This window comes from Maudiozyma barnettii (genome assembly GCF_903064755.1).
Source record: "Maudiozyma barnettii strain CLIB 1767 genome assembly, contig: KABA2_09, whole genome shotgun sequence".
In the NCBI taxonomy this organism is placed as follows: Eukaryota; Fungi; Ascomycota; class Saccharomycetes; order Saccharomycetales; family Saccharomycetaceae; genus Maudiozyma; species Maudiozyma barnettii.
This window is the reverse complement of record NW_024545246.1, coordinates 372,485-398,533: the sequence shown is the minus strand read 5'-3', so window position 1 is coordinate 398,533 and position 26,049 is coordinate 372,485. Positions and strand designations below refer to the sequence as shown.

Below are 26,049 nucleotides of genomic sequence, written 5' to 3'. Positions count from 1 at the left end.
ATATATTTGATATATATATAAAACATATAAATTACAGATAATATAAAAACGTAAAAGCGAAATAGAACAAAACAAAACAAAACAAAATACAAAACGTATCTCACTTAGCAGAGGAGAAGGATGAAACTTGATTGATTGTTTTTATTCTTTAGATCGAGAGAGAGAGAAAAAGGAGTATTTTTTTAATGATTTAATATTACAATGATATGAACAACAACACCAATATTGTTGATATAATCCCATATTAGTTTTAGAAAAGGGTACATTGTTTTCTTTCCAAATTAGATATAAAAAAGGTAGTGAATGGAAAGAAAGAAACGGAAAGTACAGGAGGCAAAAATATGAATAATAATAATATGAAGAAGAAGAATTTTTTTTTCTCAGAAATAAATCAATCGTGCTTGATCATACCGTTGGCAAGGTTATTAACGTCGGTGTTAACAGGGTTAATAGTTTGTGGGGCACCAGTAGCATTTAAATCACCTGGGTGACCAGTAGCTGGGTTAACCAAGTTCAAATTCAATTCATTAGCATTAACATTTGCATTAGCATTAGCGTTGGCGTTAGCAGTGTTAGCAGCATTAGCAGCGTTAGCAGCATTTTTTTGCTTGTTATTTTTCCTATTCTTACGTGGTTTTGATTCTTCAACCTTTAACAATTCTTCAGCAGGATAGAATTTTTCCCATTCCTTTAATTTTTGTTTGTAAGCATCAGTGTATTTAGTCTTTTCAGCAGGATCTAAGTTTCTCCATCTTTCACCAATCAATTTTGTTATTTCAATTAGATTTTTGTCTGGATTTTCCTTAACAATGATAGGTCTGATTTCTTGAGTGAATTGAATGAATGGACCACTTGGTCTCTTTGGTGGTAAAGTCTTTTCATATTCATCTCTTAATACTCTATATTTCTCCCAATTGACTCTGAATTCATCATAGAAAGGTTTTTTATCTTCGATGGTCAATTCCTTCCATCTTGCAGAAGCCAATTTTGAAAGTTCTGGAACTTTAGCATCTGGGAATTGTTGTAATAATTCATTTCTAATGGACATGGAGAATAAGAAATAAGCAGAAGAAGGTCTCTTTGGACCTTGTTTCTTTAATTGTTTTCTCTTTTCAATTCTACTTTGAGTAGTAGACAATTTCTTTGGACCATTAGCACCTTTACCACCTTTAGTAGTGTGACCTGCACCAGCAGCACCTGAATGAGCGTTACCAGAATTAGCATTGTTACGAGCAGCGGTGTTACGAGGACCCTTTGGACCTTTCTTAGCGCGGCCTTGAGGGCGTTGCTGGGCTTGCAATTGTTGTTGTTGTTGAGCTTGTAACTGAGCTTGGGCTTGCATTTGGGCTTGAGCCTGGGCTTGCAATTGAGCTTGTTGAATAGCTTGTTGTTGTTGGTATTGAACAGAAGTTTGTTGAGGCATTTGTTGGTGCATTTGCTGATTGCCTGATTGAGATTGAATCTGATGAGATGGTTGTAACATAGATTGATTTGAAGAATCGATCATTGAAGGATAACCTGACAAATTATTTTGATAATATCTTTGAATTGATGGGTTCATGAAACCTGGGTTATTAGCGGCAGCGGCAGCGGCTGTAGCTGGATTCAAAGAACTATTCATATTCAATTGTTGTTGATTAACAGATTGAGATTGTTGAGGTTGTTGTTTTTGAGACAATTGAGTCAAAAAGGAATTATACATCAATTCAGAGAATTGTTGTTGATTAAAGTTTGGATTGTTAGCATTTGAACCAGTTCCAGTGGCACCAGATCCGGCGGCGGCGGCGGCAGCAGCAGCAGCAGCAGCAGCATTACTGCTACCACTTCCATTACCACTATTGTTGCTAGTACTGTTGGTACTTGCGCTATTATTATTGTTGTTACTACCACTGCCAGTAGCAGCATTGGAGTTAGAGCCAGTAGCAGCACCGTAACCGAAATCGTGAGGCAAAGATTGACCGTATTGGTTAGCTTGACCCTGTTGTTGAGAAGGATGAGATTGGTAGTATAAAGGTTGACCAGCTTGTTGTTGACCAGCTTGTTGGCCTTGACCTTGATACTGTTGTTGTTGTTGATACTGTTGTTGTTGTTGGTATTGTTGTTGTTGTTGTTGGTTAGCAGCAGTTCTTTGATTACCAGCTTGTTGTTGGCCAGTTTGTTGATTACCGAATTGATTAACATCATTAGAGTCCAGTTGTTGATAAGACAAGCCATGATCTTGACCTAATGATAGTAATGAATTACTACCATTTTGATGATTAGTGTCATCATTCTTTGAAGTAATACCAGACAAAGGCATAATTGTGTGGGAAGTTTACTTTTTCTGGAGGATGTTCTAGTTAATTGTGATGAAGATCAACCAAAAAAAAATAATAATAAGTTGGTATTAGTATAACTAATATTAAGTTCCTTTATAATTATTTATTATTGTAATAATAATAAATAATAAATAATAAATAATAAATAAACGGTAAGTAGCGTGCGACAGAAAATAAACAAATAACAAAACGGTCCTTGTTTATTTTGGCGTTCTTAGTTTTCTTTGTTTATTTTGTGTGAAAAATTTCCAAATTTCCAAGGAAGAAGCAGTGAAAAATTCAGTAGTTTTGGTTGTTTATCTTTTCGCGTTGTAATGAGAAGCGGGAAATAACGAATATACTGTTATCACTTGAGACGGGTGTATATATGTTATCACAGTTCACGATGGAGCAGATAAAAAGTTTTCTTAAAGAAAAGAAGGGGGAGCAGCAGCAGCAGCAAAAATAAAATATTTGGGTGGCAAAAACTGGTAATGGTAATAATATAAATATTAGTAGTAATAATATAAATATTAGCAGTAATAATAATATTAGTATTAGTAGATATAGATAGTATCCTTTAGCAAAAAATAAATTAGTACTAGTAGTTAAAAGTGCTTCTTAAGTTGTAGAAGAAGGAGTGGATTCTTTGTACGTTAAAAATTCTGAAGTAATAATCTCTAAGCAGCAGAGAATAAGAATAGAGACAAAATAGCTAAAAAGTACAGACAGATCCTTCAATTTCTTTTAGTAAATGTGAAGTAGATGTGTTGATATCTCGTTGTAGTATCCTTTGAGAAGAGAAGAGATAACAATAGTAGTAACAGGCTTAATTAGAACAACCGTGAAGTAGATGAAGTGAAGTAGGTAAAGTGAAAGGGTTGTATAATATCTTATTTAATTAAAAGAACCGAAGAAAGACCAGAAACTGGGAGAGAAGAGGAGAGAGAAAAAGTGGTGGAAGTAGTGTAGAATTTGCCATCTTTTCGCCGTGAAGAGAAAATTTTCGTCTTTCTGTTGCAGTGGGAGGAGAGAGCAGCAAGCAGCAAAAGCGACAGAGAAAGCGAGAGAATTTCGCGGTGCCCGTTTGCGTCTCTCCCTGCCCACCGTCCTTGGCTTGGGCTTTGGCTTGGGCTTGCCGGTCGTGCAGAACGGGGGAAAGTCTACACAGCAAAACGAATGGAACACAATAGCACTTGCGAATAATAGACAGTAAGTGGAAGGAGACACAGGCAGAGACACAGGCGAAACCATTAATACTGCTCAGTTGCCTCCATTTCTATTACATTTCTATTACATTTCTTCGTCACCTCATATATATTCCTATCTGCCTAGTTTACAGAAAGTCAGCGGTGTATTCTTCAATATCGATACCTGATGATAATCGGGTAGTGGAGGAAGAAACTAGTACCACCAGACTTTGCCAACTTTATACATACATATAGATATATATATGTATGTATGTATGTATGTAGGGCAGTGTATTAATATATTTCCTCATTCGTTTTCACTGCAATCTGATGAGAAGTTCGTACTGTTTGTTATATTGCAGTATTTTTATTTTTATTTTTCTTACTATGTTATTATTATTATGTATTACGAAATGTTGTTTTTTGGCGTATATATATCGAGATTACAGTTGGTATGTATGTATACTTGGTTCGAATTTGACCTTGGTTAATGGTCTGTAGGTGGGTTGCCACATTTGTTTCTTTACCCACTCCATACAGCCATCGAAGTCACGAGGCACTTGAATCAGTTTACCTGCGTGATCAGGATCCTCTTTTTCTTCAATCCTGGCAACTCCCTCTTCGATGGCTTGTAGAATGACAGCAGTAGCAATCCTGGCACTGGTGTTATTGATCACTTCCAACCCAGGTAGCAACCCTGGCGTGGAATCGCCCTCTTTCAATTCACTCAAGCCAGCTAACTCGTCCACTGCAGCACTGATCATGCGATCACTGATGGTACTGGCATGTGCGAGCACGGCACCGAGCCCAATCCCCGGGAACGAGTAACAATTATTGTTTTGAGAGATTCTGTAACCGTTCACGGGAGGGAATGGGGAACCAGTGGCCACCAATGCCTCGTTGTTGGTCCATGCCATTAGATCCTCAGGAACCGCCTCGTGCAGTCTGGTCGGGTTCGATAATGGGAAAATGATCGGCCTCTTGTTGTACTTGTGCATCTCTTGCACAACCTCTTTGTTGAACGCACCAGCGACAGTGGAACAACCGACTAGACATGTGGGTTTCACGTGCGAGACAACCTCGAATAGTGATTTCTTGTTCACGGAAGCCCACTCGGCGTCGGGCTTCGCAAACACATGTTGTTGTTCGGTGGAGGTTTCCTCTAGCGATTCAACGATCAACCCTCGGATATCCATCAGGTATATTTGACCGCGGGCTTCTTCAATGGACATGCCATGGGTCACCATATGGTTCACGATTTGATCGGCAATCCCCAGACCGGCAGATCCCGCACCATAGACCAACACTTTACATTCTTGCAAAGATCTATGGGTGTGTTTCAAAGCGGCCAATAGAGAGGCCATCACCACGGCACCAGTCCCCTGGATATCGTCGTTGAAACATGGCACTTCAGTACGGTATTCTTCAAGGATTCTTCTGGCGTTGGCAACACCGAAATCTTCAAAATGTAAAATGGCATTTGGATAGATTTTCTTCACGGCATCCATGAAATTCTTAACAAAACGATCGTATTGCTTACCTCTAACTCTTGAGAACCTATTACCTAAATACAATTCGTCTCTAGCTAGTTTCTTGTTGTTAGTACCAACATCAAGACACACGGGTAGAACACGACCTGGATGGATACCACCACAAATGGTCATCAGAGCCAGTTTGGAGATAGAGATACGAATACCACCAACACCTTGGTCACCAATACCAAGAATCCCTTCAGAGTCGGATACAACAATGTAGTCGATATCCTTTGAACCACCAAATGCTAATAAACGTTCCTCTACGGAATCCGGCTCAGTGATATCCAAAAACACACCTTCGGTCTTCTTAAATCTATCACTATAGGAGGCAATGGCGTCACCTTCCGTTGGAGTGTAAATGATTGGAACCAATTCCAAGATGTATCTCTTAATGATTGCGAAATATAGAGTCTTGTTAGTGACACGTAGATTGGTCATGAAATCATTCTTTGTGATGGACGTTCTTAAGAAACATAATTGTTTGTAAGTTCTTTCCAGCTGTTCGTCCAAGGTATTGATCTGAGGTGGTAATAACCCATCCAATTTGAATTGTTCACGTTCTTCTTGAGTGAACGCAGTACCTTTATTAAATAAAGGAGAATTCAGAATTTGGAAACCTGATAACGGACATTCGATACCACCATTGACGGATAATTGAGTATGTTGAGCGTTCTTACCGTCATTTAAAAGGGCAGTAAAACTGCTGTTAAATTCAGACATTTTTCCTTGATACTTTTATTTTAGTTTTAAAAAAAAAACTAGTTGAATTAAATTAATTAATTGATGGAAAAAAACTTTGTTGCACTCTTTTATGTATAGTTATATATATATATATATATAAATAAATATGAGTGTGAGAGAGATGGAAAAAGTTATGGCAGCTTTAATTAATTTTATGCGATGGGATTTGATGAAATTTTCCTTTATTGATGATGATGATGCGTGACTGTAAAATTTCAAATTTCAAATTTCGAATGTAGATGGTAAATAGTAAAAAAGGTTTTTTAGAATCTGATTAGAGAGATGCAACGTTATAATGAATATCAAATTTTTTACTAATTCAACTTTAAGAATATCAAGATTATTATCGTTGTTCAATTTACATATGCCTGTATCTTCATCTTATATATAAGAAATAATAATGGAAATAATAATAAATTTCATTTGGCAAGTGATATTTTTCATTATCACAACCATTCCTATTATTCCCGGCACAATGGCAAGAATCATATAGCATGTAGCATGTAGTATATATATAGATATATATAGGGTACGAGTATGGTGATGATATCCTGTAGTTACAATCCACATATTATCAGTTTTATCAGTTTTATCAGTCTATCTTCAACTAATTTACAATCTTAGCACTGTTATTGTTGCACTAATGCTGTAGTTTCTGTTGTTGGCTGGTATAGCACCACCACTTATTGAGTGATATATTGCAAGACCTTGCTTATCCTCCCGATATATTCCGGCTGATTGCAGCTTTCAACTGTTCAGTGCTGCCCATCCTTTAATTAGTCATTAAATTATTCTGTAGCGGTGACTCTGTTTTTCCAGTGGTGGCAGTGTGCGGTGTGCGGGGTCAGTGGGAACTTATTTCTTCTCTTTTTTGCGGTTTGGCGGGTGCTTTTTCTTCGGGTGGACGGGAACGGCAAAGATAACGTGTCATTGTGTACGGACCACGTGACGGTGGGCACGTGATGTGTCGTTGTGTACGGTAGCCCTGGTTTCTTGCATAGCCCTAATGGTCTGTCAACCGTTAATTTTTCCCACTCTTTTTTTCCATCTCACCTGTATAATAATATTAGCAAATCACTGCTCTCTTTATAAGAAGAAACCTGGTTAAACCACTAGAGTAACCGTGGCATATTGTATATAATCGTATATATCTATAGAACAGTTGGTTATTGCTGGTGCAAATAAAATCGAAAATGGATAGGCCTATTGATGAAACCGTGAAATCGTTATTGAAATTCGTCGTGAGAGGGTTCTATGGGGGTTCATACGTTCTAGTGATCGACGCTATATTATTTCATTCTGTCCTCGCAGAAGAAGATTTGAAACAGTTGTTAAGTATCAACAAGACCGAATTAGGTCCGTTGATCGCTAGATTGAGATCAGATAGATTGATCTCCATTCACAAACAGCGTGAGTATCCACCAAATAACAAAAGTGTAGAGAGAATATACTTCTATATCAAATTCCCTCATGCCATCGACGCAATCAAGTGGAAAGTGCACCAGCTGGTGCAACGGTTCAAAGATGACCTGGATAAGAATTCCGCTCCAAATGGTTATATGTGTCCCATTTGTCTCACGAAATACTCGCAACTGGAAGCCGTGCAGTTGTTGAATTATGATCGAACAGAATTCTTGTGTTCGTTATGTGATGAACCGTTGATCGAAGACGATTCAGGTAAGAAGAATAAAGAAAAGCAAGATAAATTGAATAGATTGATGGATCAAATTCAACCTTTGATCGATTATTTGAAGAAAATCGACGATTCAAGGATCGAAGAGAACACGTTTGAATTCGCGTTGGCTAAATTGATTCCGCCTCAGAATCAATCGAATGCAGCTTATACGTATAACCCTAAGAAAGGTAGTACGATGTTTAGACCAGGAGACGCTCCGTTGGCTAATGTCATGGGTACTGCTCTGAATAACGACAGTTCGAGACGTGCAGGGGCTAATTCGCAAGCTACTTTGCATATTAATATCACTACAGCTAATGATGAGATTGCTCAAAGACAATTACAAGAAAGACAAGCGGAGGAGAAAAGAAAACAGAATGCTGTGCCGGAATGGCATAAACAGAGTACTATTGGGAAGAGTGCGTTGGGGAGATTGGATGCAGAGGATGAATTCGATCCTCAGACTACTCAGAATGCTACAATGTCCATGAATGAAAATAGTACGATTAATAATAATGGAGCATCGCAAATGGACGGTTCATTGAATAATAATAATAATAATAATAATAACGATCATAACTCTAATAATGCTAATGTCGGCGGATATAATAATGGATACAATAATGGTAACCGTCGTGGTCTAACGGAATCAGAGATGGAAGAAAGAGAAAATGAAAGAACTTTGAATGATTACTATGCTCAACTAGCTAAGAAACAAGCACGTGAAGAAAAGAAGAAGCAAGAAGAAGAAGATGAGGATGAAGAGTTTGAGGATGTGGATGAGTTTGAAATGGACGGTGATGATGATGATGACGACAAGAATGGGGATGATGATAATGGCGAGTTTGAGGACGTGGTTCAGGACGTTACTCAGCCTTCGAAAGTGGAAGAGACAAAGAAAGACAGCGATGATGAAGATATGGATATTGATCTAGAGTTTGAAGACGTGTGATACAAACAGTTTGTTTGGTTTCTCTTTTGCATACACTCTTGGCAACAAACAAAAGTAAATAACTACATCTTGTTTTATAAAAAAGTTTTTTAATATAAATATTTTTTTTACTTCTTCCCTTTTTTTGTTGTATTAGCCTCTCTGTATTTTTTTTTATATTTTTTTTTATTTTCAGATCAAGAGGCGATGAGCTGCTCTTTTCACTGATTGAAAAGGTGAAAAATTTCATTAGATATTGAAAACTGAAACTTTTTTATGTTGATTTGGAACTATACTGATAAACAACGCTCCTATTTGAAGTAGCAAGTGCTATTACAACAGAATCAGCAATTCAAACATGACCAAAGACGCATCAGGGACTTGGAAAGTCGTGGTTGCAACGGCAGCCTTGGCAGTGGCTTCTACAAAACTGGCAGAAGTTGGATGGAAGAAATATCAATTACAAAACGATAAAAAGACTAACACCGATAAGAAAGTGATCACAGGTAAAGCTGCTTACGATGATGGTTTATTCCGTGAACAACTTGCAAGAAACTATGCCTTCTTGGGTGAAGAAGGGATGGAGAATGTGAAAAACCAATATGTCGTTGTGGTTGGTGCCGGTGGTGTCGGTTCTTGGGTCGTCACCATGTTGTTACGTTCAGGTGTTCGCAAGATTAGAATAATCGATTTTGATCAAGTATCCCTAAGTTCGTTGAACAGACATAGTTGTGCAACTTTGAAGGACGTCGGTACACCAAAAGTGACTTGTTTAAAGAATCATATGTTGGAAGTCGCACCATGGTGTGAAATCGATGCCATCAATGAATTATGGGAATTGAAGGACGCCGAAAGATTACTATTTGGTAATGGTAGACCTGATATGGTTGTTGATTGTATCGATAACATTGATACCAAAGTGGATCTACTGGCTTTCTTGCACGAAAATAATATCGATATGATTTCCTCAATGGGTGCATCTACCAAGAGTGATCCTACTCGAATCAATGTTGGTGACATTAGTGTTACCGAGGAAGATCCCTTAGCAAGAGTCGTTAGAAGAAAATTAAAGCGAAAGGGGGTTGTCACTGGTGTTCCAGTTGTATTCAGTGCAGAAAAGCCGGATCCACGTAAAGCTAAATTATTACCATTGCCAGATGAAGAATACGAAAAAGGTAAAGTTGGAGAATTAAGTGCTCTAAGAGATTTCCGTGTTAGAATCTTGCCTGTGTTAGGAACTATGCCTGCAATCTTTGGTTTAACTATTGTCACTTATATCTTGACTAAAGTCTCGGGTTATCCAATGAATCCTATCGAGGGTAAGAATAGAATCAAGGTATACGACGGTATTTTACAATCGTTGGCTGCTCAAATGTCTCGTCTTGGTAAGAAAGATCAACGTATTCCAATTGCTTTGTCTGATATAGGTTATATTGTAGTGGAGGTCTTCAGAGGGAAATCCCCGGTGAGTGGCTACTCTACAAAACTAGCATTGACGAAATGGGATCCAAAGAAACCGTTGAATCTACAAAATGTGGTACTTGTCACTCTAGAAGAACAGAAGGAACATGAAAAACGTGTGTTGAATGGTGGAGAAAGATTGGAGGACGTTTATTCTCCTGAAGTGCTGGCTCTGGTTAACAAGAGATTCGGTGAAGAGGAATACTACTCTCAATTTAGATAAATAAATACCATTTATATACAAATTAAAAAAAAAATTGTACTGTATTAAAGCCAATCGACTAAGTTCATGCGATCCTAATTTTTTTATTTATTGACACATACTTGAGGTGAGAAAGTAGCCATTTGTCATAGTTTAATTACCAATGAAATAAACAACACCAATGTGTTAAAATGGTAAATGGCACTTTCCACATCTATGATTCTGTATATCATTCCAAAGTTTCAGATGAGGCATCAATCAAATATTGCTCCTCTGCTCTCTGATCGTCTCTATTCATTATATAACGCAAAGGGATTTCCCGACGGAATTTTGTTTCAACTGCGAAATGCCATCGCGAAAAGAAGTGAAAAATTTCAATGGGATTTGTATTGTTCAAAGTTTAGTCATCTCTTACAGTTTTTTTTAGTCGACCAAAACCAGTTTAAATGACTGATCTTGAGATACCTCTTGGATTATATATAAATTGGCAAAGTCAAAGGCAAACGAATTTTGTAATTTTTTTGCTCTCTTGTTTATTTTATTTGGTGAATTCTTCAAAACTTCATCATTTAAAAGATTATATAAATACAGATCAGTAAAAATGTCTACCAAAGTTGAGGTCAAGAAAGTAGATCCGAGAAAATCATTCATAGCTGGTTCTTTGGCAGGTGCCATTGAAGCATGTATAACGTATCCATTTGAGTTTGCGAAGACTCGTTTACAATTGATCGATAAAAATTCTAAGGTTTCTAGAAATCCATTGACTTTAATATACAACACAGCCAAAACACAAGGTACCGGTGCCATATATGTTGGTTGTCCTGCTTTTATTGTAGGTAACACTGCTAAAGCTGGTATTAGATTCTTAGGTTTTGATGCTATCAAGAACTTACTAAGAGATCCTGTCACTGGTGAAGTCAGTGGTGTTAGAGGTGTGGTTGCAGGTCTAGGTGCAGGTCTTCTGGAAAGTGTGGTTGCTGTGACTCCCTTCGAGGCTGTTAAGACCGCTTTGATTGATGACAGACAATCTGCCAAACCGTTATATCAAAGAAACGGTTATAGCGCAGTAAGAAATTACTCTAAATTAGTCAGTGACCTTGGGGTGAGGGGTTTGTATGGTGCTGTTATTCCTGTTTCCATGAGACAAGCTGCTAACCAAGCTGTTAGATTGGGTTGTTATAATAAGATTAAGACTTCTATTCAGGAAATCACCAATGCTCCAAAGGATAAGCCACTGTCATCGGGTATGACTTTTATTGTTGGTGCATTCAGTGGTATTGTCACTGTTTATAGTACAATGCCAATTGATACTGTTAAGACTAGAATGCAAAGTTTGACAGCTTCTAAATATTCCTCCACAGTAAATTGTTTTACTACAATATTTAAAGAGGAAGGGTTAAAGGCATTCTGGAAGGGTGCCACACCAAGACTAGGTAGATTAGTGTTGAGTGGTGGTATTGTTTTCACCATTTATGAAAACGTATTAGTTTTATTAGGTTAAATGAAAGAAAAAGAAAAAAGATAGATATTCATATGTAGATATGTATAATTTTGGTATAAACAATTAATAGAATAAATTCATTGAGAAAAGACTGCTTAAGTACTAGATGAGACTCTTTTATATATAAGTCAAAAAAGATAAAATAGTATCGTAATTTATTCCTTTACTTTCCTACAAGTATGCCATGTGTTTGGATGTTTATATATATATGTATGTGTAGGAATGTATGTGTATGTGGTATATATATATATGTGTGTGTATATGAAATGCTGTACTCTCGTTCCCTATTCATTAAAATCTATCTTGTGAAGCATATGTACGTTCCATTCTTTTCACCTTGATATAATCGACAAAACTTTTGATGGTAATAAATGCTCCCAGTATACCGATGAGCACAGCTAATGTAGGTAAACTCTGTTTTTCTTCTTCAAAACCATGATTTAGGCTAGATTCAAATTGATCTTGTGTCACAGAATCTGAATCGATCTCTAAATTATCATATGAATTAGGATTGGTTAATTGATACCTGTCAATTGTCTTGTATTTACCGATTTTAGAGGTCACGTTGTTGGGGATCATAGAATAAGCATACCCTATAAACGTTAGGCCTAGTCCAAATCTTGACCCTTGTTTAGCAGCATGTGATGTATGCAAAATATATGTAATTAGGAATCCGACAAATTGGAAACTCGTACTGACAATGATATTCCAAAATAAATTGGCTGCATTACCTACTGGTAAGCCCTCAATACAAATTTCATCAACGTACATGTCAGAGTTACTCAAATCCATCCCATAGTAAGAAGGAACATTATCTGCTGCAGCTTCGTCATAAGATGGTAAAGCATCATTTTGAGCATTTCTTTCATCTTCGTTGGTATCCGGTTTAGCTGTTAAGTTACTAAAAACACCGTCAAAACTAGATGCTATACCAGCTAGTGTCGATTCACCTTCAGGTCGTCTTCTAAACACTCTGTCTAATATATTAAAATGTCTACCAATGTTGTCTATTTGTCTTGCTGCCCTTTCTCTAAATTGTGGTGGCAGCAGACCATCTTGAGCAGCCGATGCATGATTTTCTGCATCTTCTGGTTGATTCATCTCTAAATCTCTATCAATATCGTTATGGTCCTCTAATTCAATATCATCAATGGCAGTATTGGGTTCTGCAACATGGATCGATGTTGTTGGCTCCCCGGTAGATACACGAGTCGCCTCCTCATGCAAACTAGCAGTAATATCATTATTATGGATTTCCTCAGGCATTGTCTCCTTTTGTTTCAGTTCTTGATTTTATTTATCTTGCGATAACCAAATTATTTGTTTGGTTTCGAGATCGGTGTAATAATTTTCTGATGGCTAAGCCTGGAATGATGTTGATAACACCAAAAGGAAGTATACGTATATTTATATTGTACTAATAATAATCTCCGTATATTGCTTGTTAGAGAACCGTGCCTTACTGAGGTTTAATATCCAAAATAAAGCTCTTTTGCATGTAAAATCCAATTGTTCTTTCAATGTACATTCAGCTATTATTATTTAGCTAAGAAACAAATATTTACCTCTCGCGGAGGTTTCCCTCATTTCGCTCTTTCTCCCTCTGTGTCAAATTTACAATACATAATGAAACGTCGTTTGTGGTGATCTGTCCTTAAGACGAACGGTTGACATTTAAATCAGAACTAAGGATGGTATTGGTTTTTATTACAACTATACAATACTGTATATACTTATATGTCTGTATGTATCTATATTTATTAAATTTATTTATGTGGAACATCTCCAAAAGGTGGGATATTATGTGATTTGGTTAGGGTCCTGCGGTAAGTTAGCCGTCTGGTCTGATAAATTTTCTGAGATGGAACTAATGGTATTTGTTGCGACGATTGATGGGTTAGACATCTTTGTTTCTGATGATCCTACTCTTTTCATCTGCTGTGGACCGTTATTCACATTTATCGATGATTCGGGCAGCATTTTTGTTTCAGTCTCTTTCTTCTTCATTTTTATGCAAAGAAGCAATGATTTACCAGGTATGTTGTCAATGATAAAGCATGGAGGTGGAGGTGGTTTAGGACCAGCAGGTCTTGGTTTATATTCTATTGTTGTATCTAAATCATACGAATTCACAGATGGACCAAAGTCCACACCACCCGGTAGTAGAGTGGTCGGTATAGGTGTGCGGAATGTTCTTGGTAGATCAGAAAGATCAGGTAATGGAATATCTGTTGCCCCTGCGGCACCATTACTAATCCCAGAAGCACTCCCAGGTACGTTAGCTTTACTGTTACTTAGTAAACCTGTAGATCCACCCACGCTTTCACCCGCAAGGTTTGCATTGCTATTGGCAGTGATCAATCCAAACCCACGTCTATTGAACCGGCCTTGTCTTCTCTTACGTCTTGTGTCTCTGTCTTTATCCTTGTCTAATCTCTCTAACTCAGCAGCAGAGATTTGAAGCAAGTTAGGGGTGTAGATTTTAGTCTCACTTTGAGGTCTAAAGATATCGTCCAATGTTATCACCGAAACTAATCTACTTCTGATGTCATCGTCTTCAACAGCTTGACCATCAAATGTATAACCTAATAATGCTAACGATTTATGATACATATGTACTTGTTCTCTTATGGAGTGCGAGATAGCAGTTTGAAATTCTCCAGGTAATTGTAATTCTTGGCACATATTTTCAGCGAATTCTTCAGCATCATTTTCTGTATTGGATATATCCCATTCAAATTGATCGATTAATTGATTTTGCCCCACAACAATGTCGAGTTTGATCTTTATTCTAAGATCATCACCGCCAACACGATATTGATTCAATTCAATATATGGATTTGGTTGGAACTTCAAAATTTGGTCCTTAATTGAACGTGATATAGTATGTGTTAGTGATTTGACATAAGATTCATCAAATCTGTAATCCATTAGCATGTCTTTCACAAACTCATTGATATTGACAAGTTTATCATTCTTGTTCCACAAAAGCGTATCTCTTAAGAAGAACTTATCTCTCTCTTGATCAAACTCTAGTCTAATTGGGACAAGTTGATCTCTTGTATTGTAGTCATTATCAGACATAGCATCCTTGTAGACAATTTCATCATCAAATAACACATTCTTACGCATCCCTTTAGGTATATATTCAGGAATAATATTGGTCACTTCATTTGTGTTACCATTACCGTAACCTGCATAACCAGTACCCCATATACTTGCAGCAGGAATATTTTTTGAAGTCAAAGTAATACTTTGCATTCTTGTATTCTTTAAATCCTGGTAGTATTTTAATATATGGAACTGTTTGGCAATATATTCTTTATTGCTGAATCCATATATGCTAAATGGTTCATACCCTTGACTTTCCTTCCTGTGATCCTCTTTAAATCGTTCATCACGTTTAATTATTTGTTCGTACAGTAAAGTGTCAGTAGATGGGTTATCACTTTTTGAAGACCAATAATCAGTAGTGGGTAATTTCGATTCCTTCGGATCATACTTAATGGTTTGAAACTTAGGAAGCTCAAGTTTTGGAAGTTCTAATTCAGGTAACGGCATTTGTAAATTCATTTGTGATGTTTCTCCGACAACAGTAGGTGCTGGAGCTTGTATATTTGCTGGAGTTTTCGGTGTTTTCGGTTTTGTCTTCCTTTTAGGTTTTTGAGTCTCAGTAGATGCTGCTTTCTTGGTAGCTGCTGTAGATTGGGAATTTGTACCCTTTCCATGTGACGTAGCTGCATTTGCCTTTTTCTGAGCTGGTTTCCTTTTCGTTGCAGTCTGCTTAGCTGCTGGTGCGCTCTTTTGAGGAGCAGGAACATTCATAGGAGAGTTACTCATGGATTGACCTGCGCTAGGCATGTTTCCTTGCATCATAGAATCTCCTTGTTCCAATTGTTGTTGATAACGTTGTTGGACTTGTTGAAGTGCCATTGTGATAGTAGTAACTGCAGCAGGGTTTTCCTTCAACACTGCTTGCTGTTTTAATGTATTTAAAACCTGTATTTGGGCTGGCAATGCCAATTGAGCTATCTGAGGTGGCAGGTTGATCATACCTGGTTGTTGTGAATTTATAGGATTGTTATTTTGTGGGGTTTGTTGTGATTGTGATTGTGCTTGTGCTTGTGCTTGTGCTTGTGCTTGTGCTTGAGCTTGAGCTTGTGCATGTGCTTGTGCTTGTGCTTGTGCTTGAGCTTGTGCATGTGCTTGTGCTTGTGCTTGTGCTTGTGCTTGTGCTTGTGCTTGTGCTTGTGCTTGTGCTTGAGCTTGAGCTTGTGCATGTGCTTGTGCTTGTGCTTGTGCTTGTGCTTGTGCTTGTGGTGGCAACTGTTGTGATTGTGGTTGCTGCGCATCCATTTGATTCATTCCTGAGCTAGCTGCACGTACATTATTATTAGTAGCAGTATTGTTGTTGTTGTTGTTACTGTTACGGCTACTATTTGCAGTAGCGTTATCGTTTATATTTTGTTGCCCTACATTAGCATTATTTTGTTGTTGCATTTGTTGTTGTTGTTGAATTCTACTTAACAACAATTGTTGATGTCTTTGTTGAATCATCCTCAGTTGTTGTGGTGTTAACGATTGTAATACATGTTGTGGTATCTGAGAAAAACTGAACGATGGAGTACCTATATTGCTGAACACATTACGCATATTATTTTGGTCATTAGTAATATTGCTATTAGTGTTTCTATTTGGTGGCGCGTTATGTTCATTAAAATTGTTGTTGCTATCTGTACTTTGAATGCTACCATCGGTCGGTACGTCACGTATACCGTCCTGGTTACTGTTATTGTTCATGATTCGAAATGTTTAAACAAAACAAATTATATACGGAGTTTGGTATCTTAACAAAAAGACGTTTTTATAAATTGTATATTTCACTATTCAATTGTCCCTCGTAACTAAACGGACGTCTCCAGAACAACTATGGTCACTTTGAGGTATATACTGCAAAAAGGAATAAATGTGGGTCACTGTGTTTCCTGCTGTTTCTTTCCAACGTATAAGGGATCTGAGCTCTAATGTTTCCCTTTGCAATAACCGTTTATTGTTAATTTGTTTACTTCTTCTTGTTCTATTTTTTGTATAGTTCGTCTCTCTTTCTTCGCCTTTGAAAACTAAAAAATATTTAAAAAAAAGTGAAATTTCGCAGTTTTTGGTGACATGAAGATTTGGGGCTGGGATATTTAACGAGAGAGACAGAAGAATGTTGTGAAGACAGTCTGATTGGAGAGTAAGTTATTAGGGAAGTTAGTGGGTACACTTGAGGCATTGCAGCATTGGTGGTTAGTGAATTGAAATTAGGAAAAATAGAAATAAAAAAGTGAGAGTAGCGAACTGGATATGTATATATCGTTTTATATTACTGATTCCAAGAATGGACTGATATTCCAATATTTACCAAGTGCCAGTGCACCAACTTTCAGTGATCTGTGGGTGAAGATTAAATCGGTGACGGCAGAGAGTGACCTGACGTTGCAAAATGAGGTGAAGATAGGCAAATATTTGAAGGCATCGAAATATCATTCTGATATAAATAATTTAAATTACTGGTGCTTGATATCTGATCAAAAAAATGAAAAAGTCTCGATTATGGATTCATTTGTACTCTTGGAGACTATTGATAATATCTTGATGGAATATTTTGATAAGGATGCATTGACTGTTAAGAAACTTACCAACAATTATGATCGATTAACGATGATTTTCAATTATATAATCGATGATGGTGAACCACAGATGGCAGGAAATTTATACTCGAATAGAATTAAAGATGTGATTCCATTACAGAACGATCTAACCAAATTTATACATTCCACAGCGAAAAATCTTGGCAATGTTGTTAGTAACACTGCTGTTACTTCTGCTACGTCGAGAAATAGAGGATCCTACAATGGAAGAATGTTTAATAATCCATCATCATCATTATCATCATCATCATCAACTATTGGTAATGAAGAGATCGTTCCATGGAGAAGTACTAAGATCGGACAACATGCAAAGGAAGAGATCTATTTAGATTTTGAAGAAACTGTTCAATTGGTGTATCAAAAGAGACATAGACATGCCAAAAGGGGCGGTACCACAACGTCATTAAGTCAAGGGTATATTAATAGCTCTATAAATGATTCCCGAATGCAATTGGTTCATGGTAATATACATGGATATATCAAAGGTAACAGTCTATTGAATGGCACACCTGTTGTTGAGCTTAATTTGAATAATAATGGCTGTGATTTAGGGATACCCCGGTTTTATGATTGTGTTAATTGTGAAGATTATATGAGTGATAATGAGGATAAGAAGTTATTAAATACAAAAGTGAAATTTCTTCCACCTGATGGGAAATTTAATTTAATGGAATATAGTATTGGATTAAATTCAAAACAGCAAAGCAATAACAATTTCGGATTAATTAGTATAAATTTTGAAAATAATTTAGGTCGAAATGAGGATGAATTTGAAATTACTGTTAATATTAGTGGATCTTCAAAAGTTGAAAAGGTTAAGAATTTAATAGTTGATTTACAATTCTTTGAGTCACAAATTCATGAAGAAAGAACGGAACCAAATGAACATTCAGGGAAGATTAAAATAATTCGGAATACTCATGGACGATTTTCTCATGATATTGATTCTGTAAGAGGGAATTGGATTTTTGATGTCAATACACCAACGGGTACCATTGCAATTCTGAGAGGCTGTATAGAGAACGACGATAATGATAATCTCCAAAAGGAAAGAAACAGTACTGATGAGAAAGAAGGACTAGAACAGATAGTCAATAAGCATACGATGACATTACAAACTATAAATGTCAAATATGAACATGAGGGTCAATCCGTCTCTGGTATCAAAGTGAATTCTATTGATGTTATTAAACAACCACGTTCTTCGCTGCCATCTAATATTTTCAAAGGTGTTAAATATCTCAGCAAGATGGTAGATTACGAAATACGAGAATATTAGATTTCAGTAAAGATAATATATATATGTATGGATTCTCAATATATAGAACCAAATCTTACTCAAATCTTACAAATTATAAATTTTAGTAGCTATGTTGAAATTACACTATCTACCATTTCTGAATAAACAAACGTAAAAGATGATATCACCCCACATATATTTGAAGAACTTAACTATTCCAGAGTAATTCCTTTGGATACACGTATGTAAGTATATATATTTATATCCTATGTACTTAACGACAACGACAACGACAACGACAACTAAACAACTAAACAACTAAACAACTAAACATCTACGTTTGAAATATCCAAGTCCCAAGTCCCAATTCCCAAGTCCCAAGTCCCAAACGTTCCTTATATATATATCAATTGAAGGAAATAATAGATCGTTTTGCCCTTTGCGGTGGAGAATGGAGTGTGTCGGTGTTAAGAAGCCATAAGCCGTGCGGGGAGTGGTGGGCGAGAGTCCGGGCGGCTAAATTTTGTTTAAAAAATGGGGAACATTGGAGTAAAAAAAGAACAAACAGTCAATTAGTGAAATATTGGGGTAAAGAAGATACAAGAAAGTTGGGAAATCTGGGGATATATAAAGACGAGATGGAACCTAATATATAGATATATGTATTTTGGGGATTGAGAGGATTCTACTTACACTATATTTCTGTATATTTAGTTTACTTAGAATACTTCTAACAAATCAAACATACAATAATGTCAGATATTCTTTCCTTTAAGGATAAAGTTGTTGTAATTACTGGCTCAGGAGGTGGACTAGGTAAAGCTTACGCTTTAGAATATGCTAAACGTGGTGCAAAAGTTGTTATTAATGATTTAGGTGGTACTTTGAAAGGTTCAGGTCATGACGCTAAAGCAGCAGATTTAGTCGTTAAAGAAATTAAAGATCTTGGTGGCATTGCTGTTGCAAATTATGATTCTGTTACAGATAATGCATCAAATATTATTAAGACAGCTGTAGATAATTTTGGTCGTATTGATATCTTAATTAATAACGCAGGTATATTAAGAGATGTCTCTATTGCAAAAATGACATTACAAGAGTTTCAATCTGTTATTGATGTTCATTTAAATGGTGCTTATAAAATCACTAAAGCAGCATGGCCTTATATGCGTGAACAAAAATTTGGTAGGATTATTAATACTTGTTCACCTGCTGGTTTATTTGGAAATTTCGGTCAAGCTAATTATTCTGCTGCAAAATTAGGTTTGGTTGGGTTTGCTGAAACTTTAGCTAAAGAGGGTTATAAATATAATATTTTCGTTAATTCAATTGCTCCTTTAGCAAGATCAAGAATGACAGAAAACGTTTTACCAGCTCATATTTTAAAACAATTAGGTCCAGAAAAAATTGTTCCTTTAGTATTATATTTAACTCATCAAGATACTAAAGTGACTCATTCAATCTTTGAATTAGCAGCTGGATTTTATGGACAAATTAGATGGGAAAGATCTTCGGGACAAATTTTTAATCCAGAAGATTCAAAATTTTTCACACCTGAAGCTATATTAAATAAATGGTCAGATATTATTGATTATAAAGATAAATCATTTAATAAGACTCAACATCCTTTGCAATTATCTGATTATAATGATTTGATTGGTAAAGCAAAAATTTTACCAAAGGAAAATGATCAAGGTTCAATTAAAATTAATTCTTTAAAGGGAAAAGTTGTCATTATTACAGGGGCAGGTGGTGGACTTGGTAAATCACATGCTACATGGTTTGCTCAATATGGTGCTAAAATTGTTATTAATGATATTAAGGATCCACAGGTTATAGTCAACGAAATTAATTCCAAATTTGGTAATCATACTGCAATTAGTGATACTCATAATATTATAACTGAATCACAACAAATTATTGAAAATGCAATGAAAAATTTCGGTCGTATTGATATATTAATTAATAATGCAGGTATCTTAAGAGATAGATCATTTGTCAAGATGACAGATTCTGAATGGGAATCTGTCCTACAAGTTCATTTATTAGCAACTTTTACAATGACAAAGGCTGTTTGGCCAATTTTCACTCAACAAAAGAATGGGTTTATTATTAATACTACTTCGACATCTGGTATTTATGGTAATTTTGGTCAAGCTAATTATGCTGCGGCTAAAGCTGCAATCTTAGGTTTCTCTAAAACATTAGCAGTCGAAGGTTTTAAAAGAGGTATTAAAGTCAATATTATTGCACCTCATGCAGAAACAGCAATGACAAAGACAATCTTTGGTGAAAAGGAATTAAAGAATCATTTCGAACCATCACAAGTGTCTCCTCTTGTAGTATTATTAGCTTCTGATGAATTACAATCTCATGTAAAGTCTAAAGATGGTGTTACTGGTCAATTATTCGAAGTTGGTGGTGGATGGTGTGGTCAAACAAGATGGGAAAGAAGTTCAGGTTATGTAGCATTGAGTAGTGAAGTTACTCCAGAAATGATTAAAGAAAATTGGTCAGAAATTACAAAATTTTCAAATGGTAAATCCATTCATCCTCAATCCACTAATGAATCCTCAATGGCCATCTTACAAAGAGTACAAAGAGCTATTGCCACACAAGGTTCTTCCTCTTCTTCTTCCACCTCTGGTAAAAATGACGTTTCTTTTAACGAACCTGGTGGATTCACTTACAAAGACAAGGATTGTATCTTGTACAATCTAGGTTTAGGTGCTAAGAGTAATGAATTACAATATGTGTATGAAAATGACTCCAAGTTTCAAGTGTTACCAACTTATGCTGTTATTCCATATATGCAATCTACAATGACATTGGATATGGAATCCTTAGTTGATAATTTTAATTATGCTATGTTGTTACATGGAGAACAATATTTCAAATTGGGGTCAACCAAGCTACCAACAAAAGGTCAATTAAAAACAGTTGCTAAACCATTACAAGTGGTTGGAAAGGGAGATAAAGCTGCCATTATTGTTGGTGGGTTTGAAACTTATGATGTTAAGACCAAAAAATTGTTTGCTTACAATGAAGGAACTTTTTTCATTAGAGGTGCTAAAGTTCCATCTTCAAAACAAGTTATGAACAAGAGAGCACCCTTTGCAACTCAAAATTTTAAGGCACCAACCACTACAACACCTGATTTTGAAACTGATGTTAGCACCGATAAGGATCAAGCAGCGTTGTATAGACTCTCTGGTGATTTTAACCCATTACACATCGACCCCGTTGTAGCTAAATCTGTAAGATTCCCTAAACCTATCCTACATGGCTTATGCACTATGGGTATTGCAGGTAAAGCACTTTATGAGAAATATGGTCCTTATGATGAAATGAAGGTCCGTTTCACCAACGTTATGTTCCCTGGTAATAAGTTGAAAGTCAGAGCTTGGAAGAATGGAAACATCGTTGTATTCCAGGCTGTTGACTTGGACAGAGATGTCGTTGTCTTAGACAACTGTGCATTGAAATTGATTGACAAAGCCAAATTATAAGCAATTAATCTTTCACATCCCTTTCTTCACTCTTTTTATATTCTCTTTTTTATTTAAAATATTATTAATATATAGGAAGTCTTTTTAAACATTTACTATCGATGTGCGTGTCATACATAACATAGTTCTCGTAATCTTTCAATTTATTGATAATGGAATATATATATATATATATAAATGTGTTTTATAGCGTAAAAAATAGGTACTATTATTAGTGAGTGACTTGATGAATTGAGTATATAAATGGTTTTCTTTTCTTTAATTTGGTCTATCTTCTGCAGGAATCTCCTTTTGCCAGTTAGCACCTAGTATAGGAATCTTACTAAACAGAGTTCTTTGAAATAATGGCCATCCTTCTACGAAGACTAGAGCACCTACCAATGAGGCACCACCCCAAAGCATTAAGTTTGGAGTGTATGACATTAAATTCTTCATGTTGATTCTACCTAGATGAGGTAGTACTTTGAAACGTAGGCCTGATGTGTACTGTAAATATATGTATTGCCATACTGTGATTGTGTGAAAAGAAACAAAGAAACCTTCTTTCTTATCGAGCCAATGAGGTGTGGGAAATAAAATACTTGTTAGTAAAAATGCAAACTACAACGGAATAGGAAACTCAATGTGTGCTACATACTGCAACCATGATAATGATAGTGTGATTTGTGTTATTTTATAATGAGATAGTGTAACTAATTTGTATACTTAAACTCTTGATGAATTTAAAAGTCAATGAAAATAAACGAATATTGTAAAAATGATTGATACGTATACGTTAAGCATCGTTTTATATATTTAGTAATGATAACAATCCCTGACATTTTCAAACTCGTTTTGCCCTTAGGTATTAGCAGAAGAAGAAGGGGGCATCACGAAATTTTAGTGGGTAGAGAGCAATGCGCCGTTCCGCGATGTGATTGGCTGTGGGCATCGCAGAGCGAAAAATTACATACAAAATCTGCTTTTACGGAGTTAATGGCAAAGGGCTCAAACCATACTTTCTTAGTTATGAAAGAAGAAGCAAGACATCGAAGGGTGACTTAGAAGGCTTGTATGCATCTTGATGGAGGTGGTGATAGAGTATGGACAGCTGATACCAGTGTTACCTGGCTTCCTTGATGAGTGTAATTGTTCTGGTGCGTTGACAGGGGAGGAAGAACGTTGTCACAGAATGGACGTGAATTTTTTTCTATTACTCTGAATACTATACTGTTGCGGTAAAAACTTGAAATATAGTTAAATTAGTTATTGTAGTTAATATTTATACAAACAGATGTAAAACTAGTGCCACTTTTATGATGTTTAATATACCGTTATTAAAGAACACCTTTTTTCAATCTTACAAACCAACATCTAAATCAAAAACAAGTCTTAGGAATCGACTTATAGTAACTAAAACCTTGTCCCATGGAATATTCCACTAAAATCATATGATAGTAAAAAATATTTCATAATTGAAAAGTTGCTAATATTTGTCTCTAACAAAGGGATAAAACTTAAACTTTTTATTTTAAATAAATTTAAGTTAGATATATTTTAGAATGTGATTCTTAAAATTGTATTAACTTCTTAACTGAATTAATGATAACCAATTTTAAAATTTCAAAATGGAAATTTCATCTTAGTTTTAAGGACCACTATTTTTCGAGTTTTTCAAAAAAGTAGACTTCGTGGCCAAGCTGGTTAAGGCGTGCGACTGTTAATCGCAAGATCGTGAGTTCAATCCTCACCGAGGTCGTTTTATTTTTGAATTTTTTTATTTGCCAAATAAAATCGTAAACCAAAATTTCAATCATACCAAGGCCACAGCTTCAGATGAGAATCACATCAACATGGAGATCTCTTTTATTTTTTATACTGTTAGTGTATAGAGCACACCAATTAACAACCTTTATCCCATTCTAGGAAGGAACAATGGAAAGTGATGTCTAACAATGTTCAATGACATTATTTTGAAGATAATATCATATTCTTATTTTTGAACTACTTTAAAATGATTATAAATGTTACGCACATTAAATTTGTTATTATTTATATATCCCATCATAATTCCTTAGCAATTATGATGATCACTTGCAAATTGTTATGGATTATGATTAGGTAAAAATATTCTATCATTTCCTGATTCCTAGATCATTAATTATTTTTATTATTATTTTTATTATTATTTTTATTTATTAAAATTACACTTTAAATATTTCTATATTTGAATTTTGGATCCTGTTTCTCTACTTCCCCTATTATTATGGGAAGACATTAATCCAGAATTTCATAGTTTCTTTAGACAAGACATTATTATTTTCAACTTCACCATTTTTAGTTTCGCAACTAAACTCCAATAGATTTAGCCCTTCGTTCAAACGAATATCAAAATTTTCTGTGTGTATTTCTGTATCATTTATATTATCATTCTTTTCATCTTGCACGGAGGGACTACCAGAGTTGGTATTTAGGTGTATCGTAGGTTGGTGTTTCTTATTCTCCACTCTAGGTTTTATGATATCATTATTTAAACGTAACGTCGATTCTAGATTTGAAGTACCAATTTTAGCCACAAGTGTTAAGAAAGTTTGAATTGGATCAAGCGAAATTGTGAATGTATTTTCATTTTGGTTTAATTTCTTACCAATAAAATTAAATTCCAACCAATTCTGTGTAGATGAGGGTTTCGACCCTTGCATTGGATTTATCCCTTGTGTATACAAACCTTTCGATGAAAAAATCGATATTTCTTCTATTAGTTCATATATTTTCTTATCCTTTTTGAATTGTTCCGAAACAGATTCAGATTCATTCTTTAAAGATTTTAGAATATTAAATTTAGGGGTCTCTACATGCTTATTAACCTTTTCAATTAAAGATGGTGTTTGGTTCGAAACAGAAAATTTCGACTTCATAGATTCGACACGGTCTGGACCAAGTAAATAATCCTCAGTTAATATATTACGTGTATAACCATTTCCCAATCCCTCTACATGGTTGAAATCATCAAAATCATCATCAGATTCTTCATGGATTACATGTCTTTCGTCAACTTTACGATCCCCTAAATATTTTTCGTATTCATTTTTTTCAATATCTAAAGATAACTCACCATGATCTTTCAAATCTTTCAGTTCATTGAACATAATTAAAGATGTGAACGTGAAATATTCTAAAAGTGCCTTTGCTGATTGATAGATTAAAGAGGTCGAGTTATTAAACACAAATGCATTATCGAATACCAGATTTACTTCTGTGATAAAATCATAAATTTTTGAGTACTGACCATTTTCTAAATTCGTCTTAATTATATTTAGCGCAGTTGGTCTATGAATAACTTCATAATATTCCGGTAGTTCTTCTTTATCAACAAGTTCCATGAAGGGTTCACTCATTTGAAAATCATCATTCTCAGAATCTTGTAAATTTACCTTTAAATCAGGAATAGTATCATATATTTTCTTAGCTGTTGCCTCAATGAGAGTCTCTAAAAGGGAAAGTAATCTAGTTTTAATAGTATCATTGATGACATAGTTTCTTTCAACATTTTTAGCCTTCAATGCCTCATACTGAATATAATTAACCATCTGATAAGAATTTTTTACGATTAAACTATCTTCTTCATTGTAAGAGGCACAATTCTTCGCTAACAGTTCTACATCTAATAGAAAATTTCTAGTACCATCCGCATATTCATAGTCTCTGTTCTTGATTTCATTAATGGAGATAGGTTGATCAACTTTGTAATAGTACTGAGGATGAAATTTTCTACTTGGTAACTTAATAAAATCTTTGAAAATTGTTGGATATGTTTCCCTCAAATGATCTAACGTGTATGTGACAAACAAATTAAATCTAGAGATGGACCAATCGTCTCTATACAATTCGGAATCTGGTTTTAAAGGATCTGAATAATCAATAGGAGGATTAGCTCCATGTCTCGCCACTTTACCAGCTACATATTTTGGTGGTTCACTAGTAGAATCTTCTTCGATCTTTCTTTTCTTTGGAGGCATTTTTTCTCTGTAATTCTTTCACTATGAGGTAACGATGATAGAACTCCAATTCAAGCTGAAAAAAGAAAATCGATAT

At 35.5% G+C, this 26,049-nt stretch overlaps 11 protein-coding genes and 1 non-coding gene across 12 annotated transcripts; 6 read left to right on the top strand and 6 right to left on the bottom strand.

The window, feature by feature from the left end:
- Window positions 1–391: 391 nt before the first annotated feature.
- IXR1 (DNA-binding transcription repressor IXR1) lies at window positions 392–2,299 on the bottom strand (the record flags this gene model as incomplete). Its single annotated transcript, XM_041552321.1, has 1 exon — window positions 392–2,299. One exon carries the CDS (start codon window positions 2,297–2,299, stop codon window positions 392–394), a length of 1,908 nt encoding a protein of 635 aa, XP_041408255.1.
- Window positions 2,300–3,930: 1,631 nt separating this feature from the next.
- MAE1 (malate dehydrogenase (oxaloacetate-decarboxylating)) lies at window positions 3,931–5,742 on the bottom strand (the record flags this gene model as incomplete). Its single annotated transcript, XM_041552320.1, has 1 exon — window positions 3,931–5,742. One exon carries the CDS (start codon window positions 5,740–5,742, stop codon window positions 3,931–3,933), a length of 1,812 nt encoding a protein of 603 aa, XP_041408254.1.
- Window positions 5,743–6,956: 1,214 nt separating this feature from the next.
- Window positions 6,957–8,390, top strand: TFA1 (transcription factor TFIIE subunit TFA1; the record flags this gene model as incomplete). The annotated part of the gene is made up of 1 exon (XM_041552319.1): window positions 6,957–8,390. The coding sequence occupies one exon, from the start codon at window positions 6,957–6,959 to the stop codon at window positions 8,388–8,390; it is 1,434 nt and encodes a 477-aa protein (XP_041408253.1).
- A 337-nt stretch (window positions 8,391–8,727) lies between these two features.
- Window positions 8,728–10,053, top strand: TCD2 (tRNA threonylcarbamoyladenosine dehydratase; the record flags this gene model as incomplete). Its single annotated transcript, XM_041552318.1, has 1 exon — window positions 8,728–10,053. One exon carries the CDS (start codon window positions 8,728–8,730, stop codon window positions 10,051–10,053), a length of 1,326 nt encoding a protein of 441 aa, XP_041408252.1.
- A 580-nt stretch (window positions 10,054–10,633) lies between these two features.
- On the top strand, window positions 10,634–11,533 carry CTP1 (Ctp1p; the record flags this gene model as incomplete). The annotated part of the gene is made up of 1 exon (XM_041552317.1): window positions 10,634–11,533. One exon carries the CDS (start codon window positions 10,634–10,636, stop codon window positions 11,531–11,533), a length of 900 nt encoding a protein of 299 aa, XP_041408251.1.
- A 291-nt stretch (window positions 11,534–11,824) lies between these two features.
- On the bottom strand, window positions 11,825–12,799 carry BSD2 (Bsd2p; the record flags this gene model as incomplete). The annotated part of the gene is made up of 1 exon (XM_041552316.1): window positions 11,825–12,799. The coding sequence occupies one exon, from the start codon at window positions 12,797–12,799 to the stop codon at window positions 11,825–11,827; it is 975 nt and encodes a 324-aa protein (XP_041408250.1).
- Window positions 12,800–13,333: 534 nt separating this feature from the next.
- On the bottom strand, window positions 13,334–16,333 carry SNF5 (Snf5p; the record flags this gene model as incomplete). Its single annotated transcript, XM_041552315.1, has 1 exon — window positions 13,334–16,333. The coding sequence occupies one exon, from the start codon at window positions 16,331–16,333 to the stop codon at window positions 13,334–13,336; it is 3,000 nt and encodes a 999-aa protein (XP_041408249.1).
- A 546-nt stretch (window positions 16,334–16,879) lies between these two features.
- APM3 (Apm3p) lies at window positions 16,880–18,505 on the top strand (the record flags this gene model as incomplete). The annotated part of the gene is made up of 1 exon (XM_041552314.1): window positions 16,880–18,505. One exon carries the CDS (start codon window positions 16,880–16,882, stop codon window positions 18,503–18,505), a length of 1,626 nt encoding a protein of 541 aa, XP_041408248.1.
- A 713-nt stretch (window positions 18,506–19,218) lies between these two features.
- On the top strand, window positions 19,219–21,975 carry FOX2 (bifunctional hydroxyacyl-CoA dehydrogenase/enoyl-CoA hydratase FOX2; the record flags this gene model as incomplete). The annotated part of the gene is made up of 1 exon (XM_041552313.1): window positions 19,219–21,975. One exon carries the CDS (start codon window positions 19,219–19,221, stop codon window positions 21,973–21,975), a length of 2,757 nt encoding a protein of 918 aa, XP_041408247.1.
- A 258-nt stretch (window positions 21,976–22,233) lies between these two features.
- QCR10 (ubiquinol--cytochrome-c reductase subunit 10) lies at window positions 22,234–22,621 on the bottom strand (the record flags this gene model as incomplete). Its single annotated transcript, XM_041552312.1, has 2 exons — window positions 22,234–22,461; window positions 22,613–22,621. The coding sequence occupies 2 exons, from the start codon at window positions 22,619–22,621 to the stop codon at window positions 22,234–22,236; spliced, it is 237 nt and encodes a 78-aa protein (XP_041408246.1).
- A 1,018-nt stretch (window positions 22,622–23,639) lies between these two features.
- KABA2_09S03850 lies at window positions 23,640–23,713 on the top strand. Its single transcript has one exon. It is a non-coding gene; the product is annotated as a tRNA-Asn (tRNA).
- Window positions 23,714–24,218: 505 nt separating this feature from the next.
- On the bottom strand, window positions 24,219–25,973 carry RSC4 (Rsc4p; the record flags this gene model as incomplete). The annotated part of the gene is made up of 1 exon (XM_041552311.1): window positions 24,219–25,973. One exon carries the CDS (start codon window positions 25,971–25,973, stop codon window positions 24,219–24,221), a length of 1,755 nt encoding a protein of 584 aa, XP_041408245.1.
- Between the last annotated feature and the right edge of the window lie 76 nt (window positions 25,974–26,049).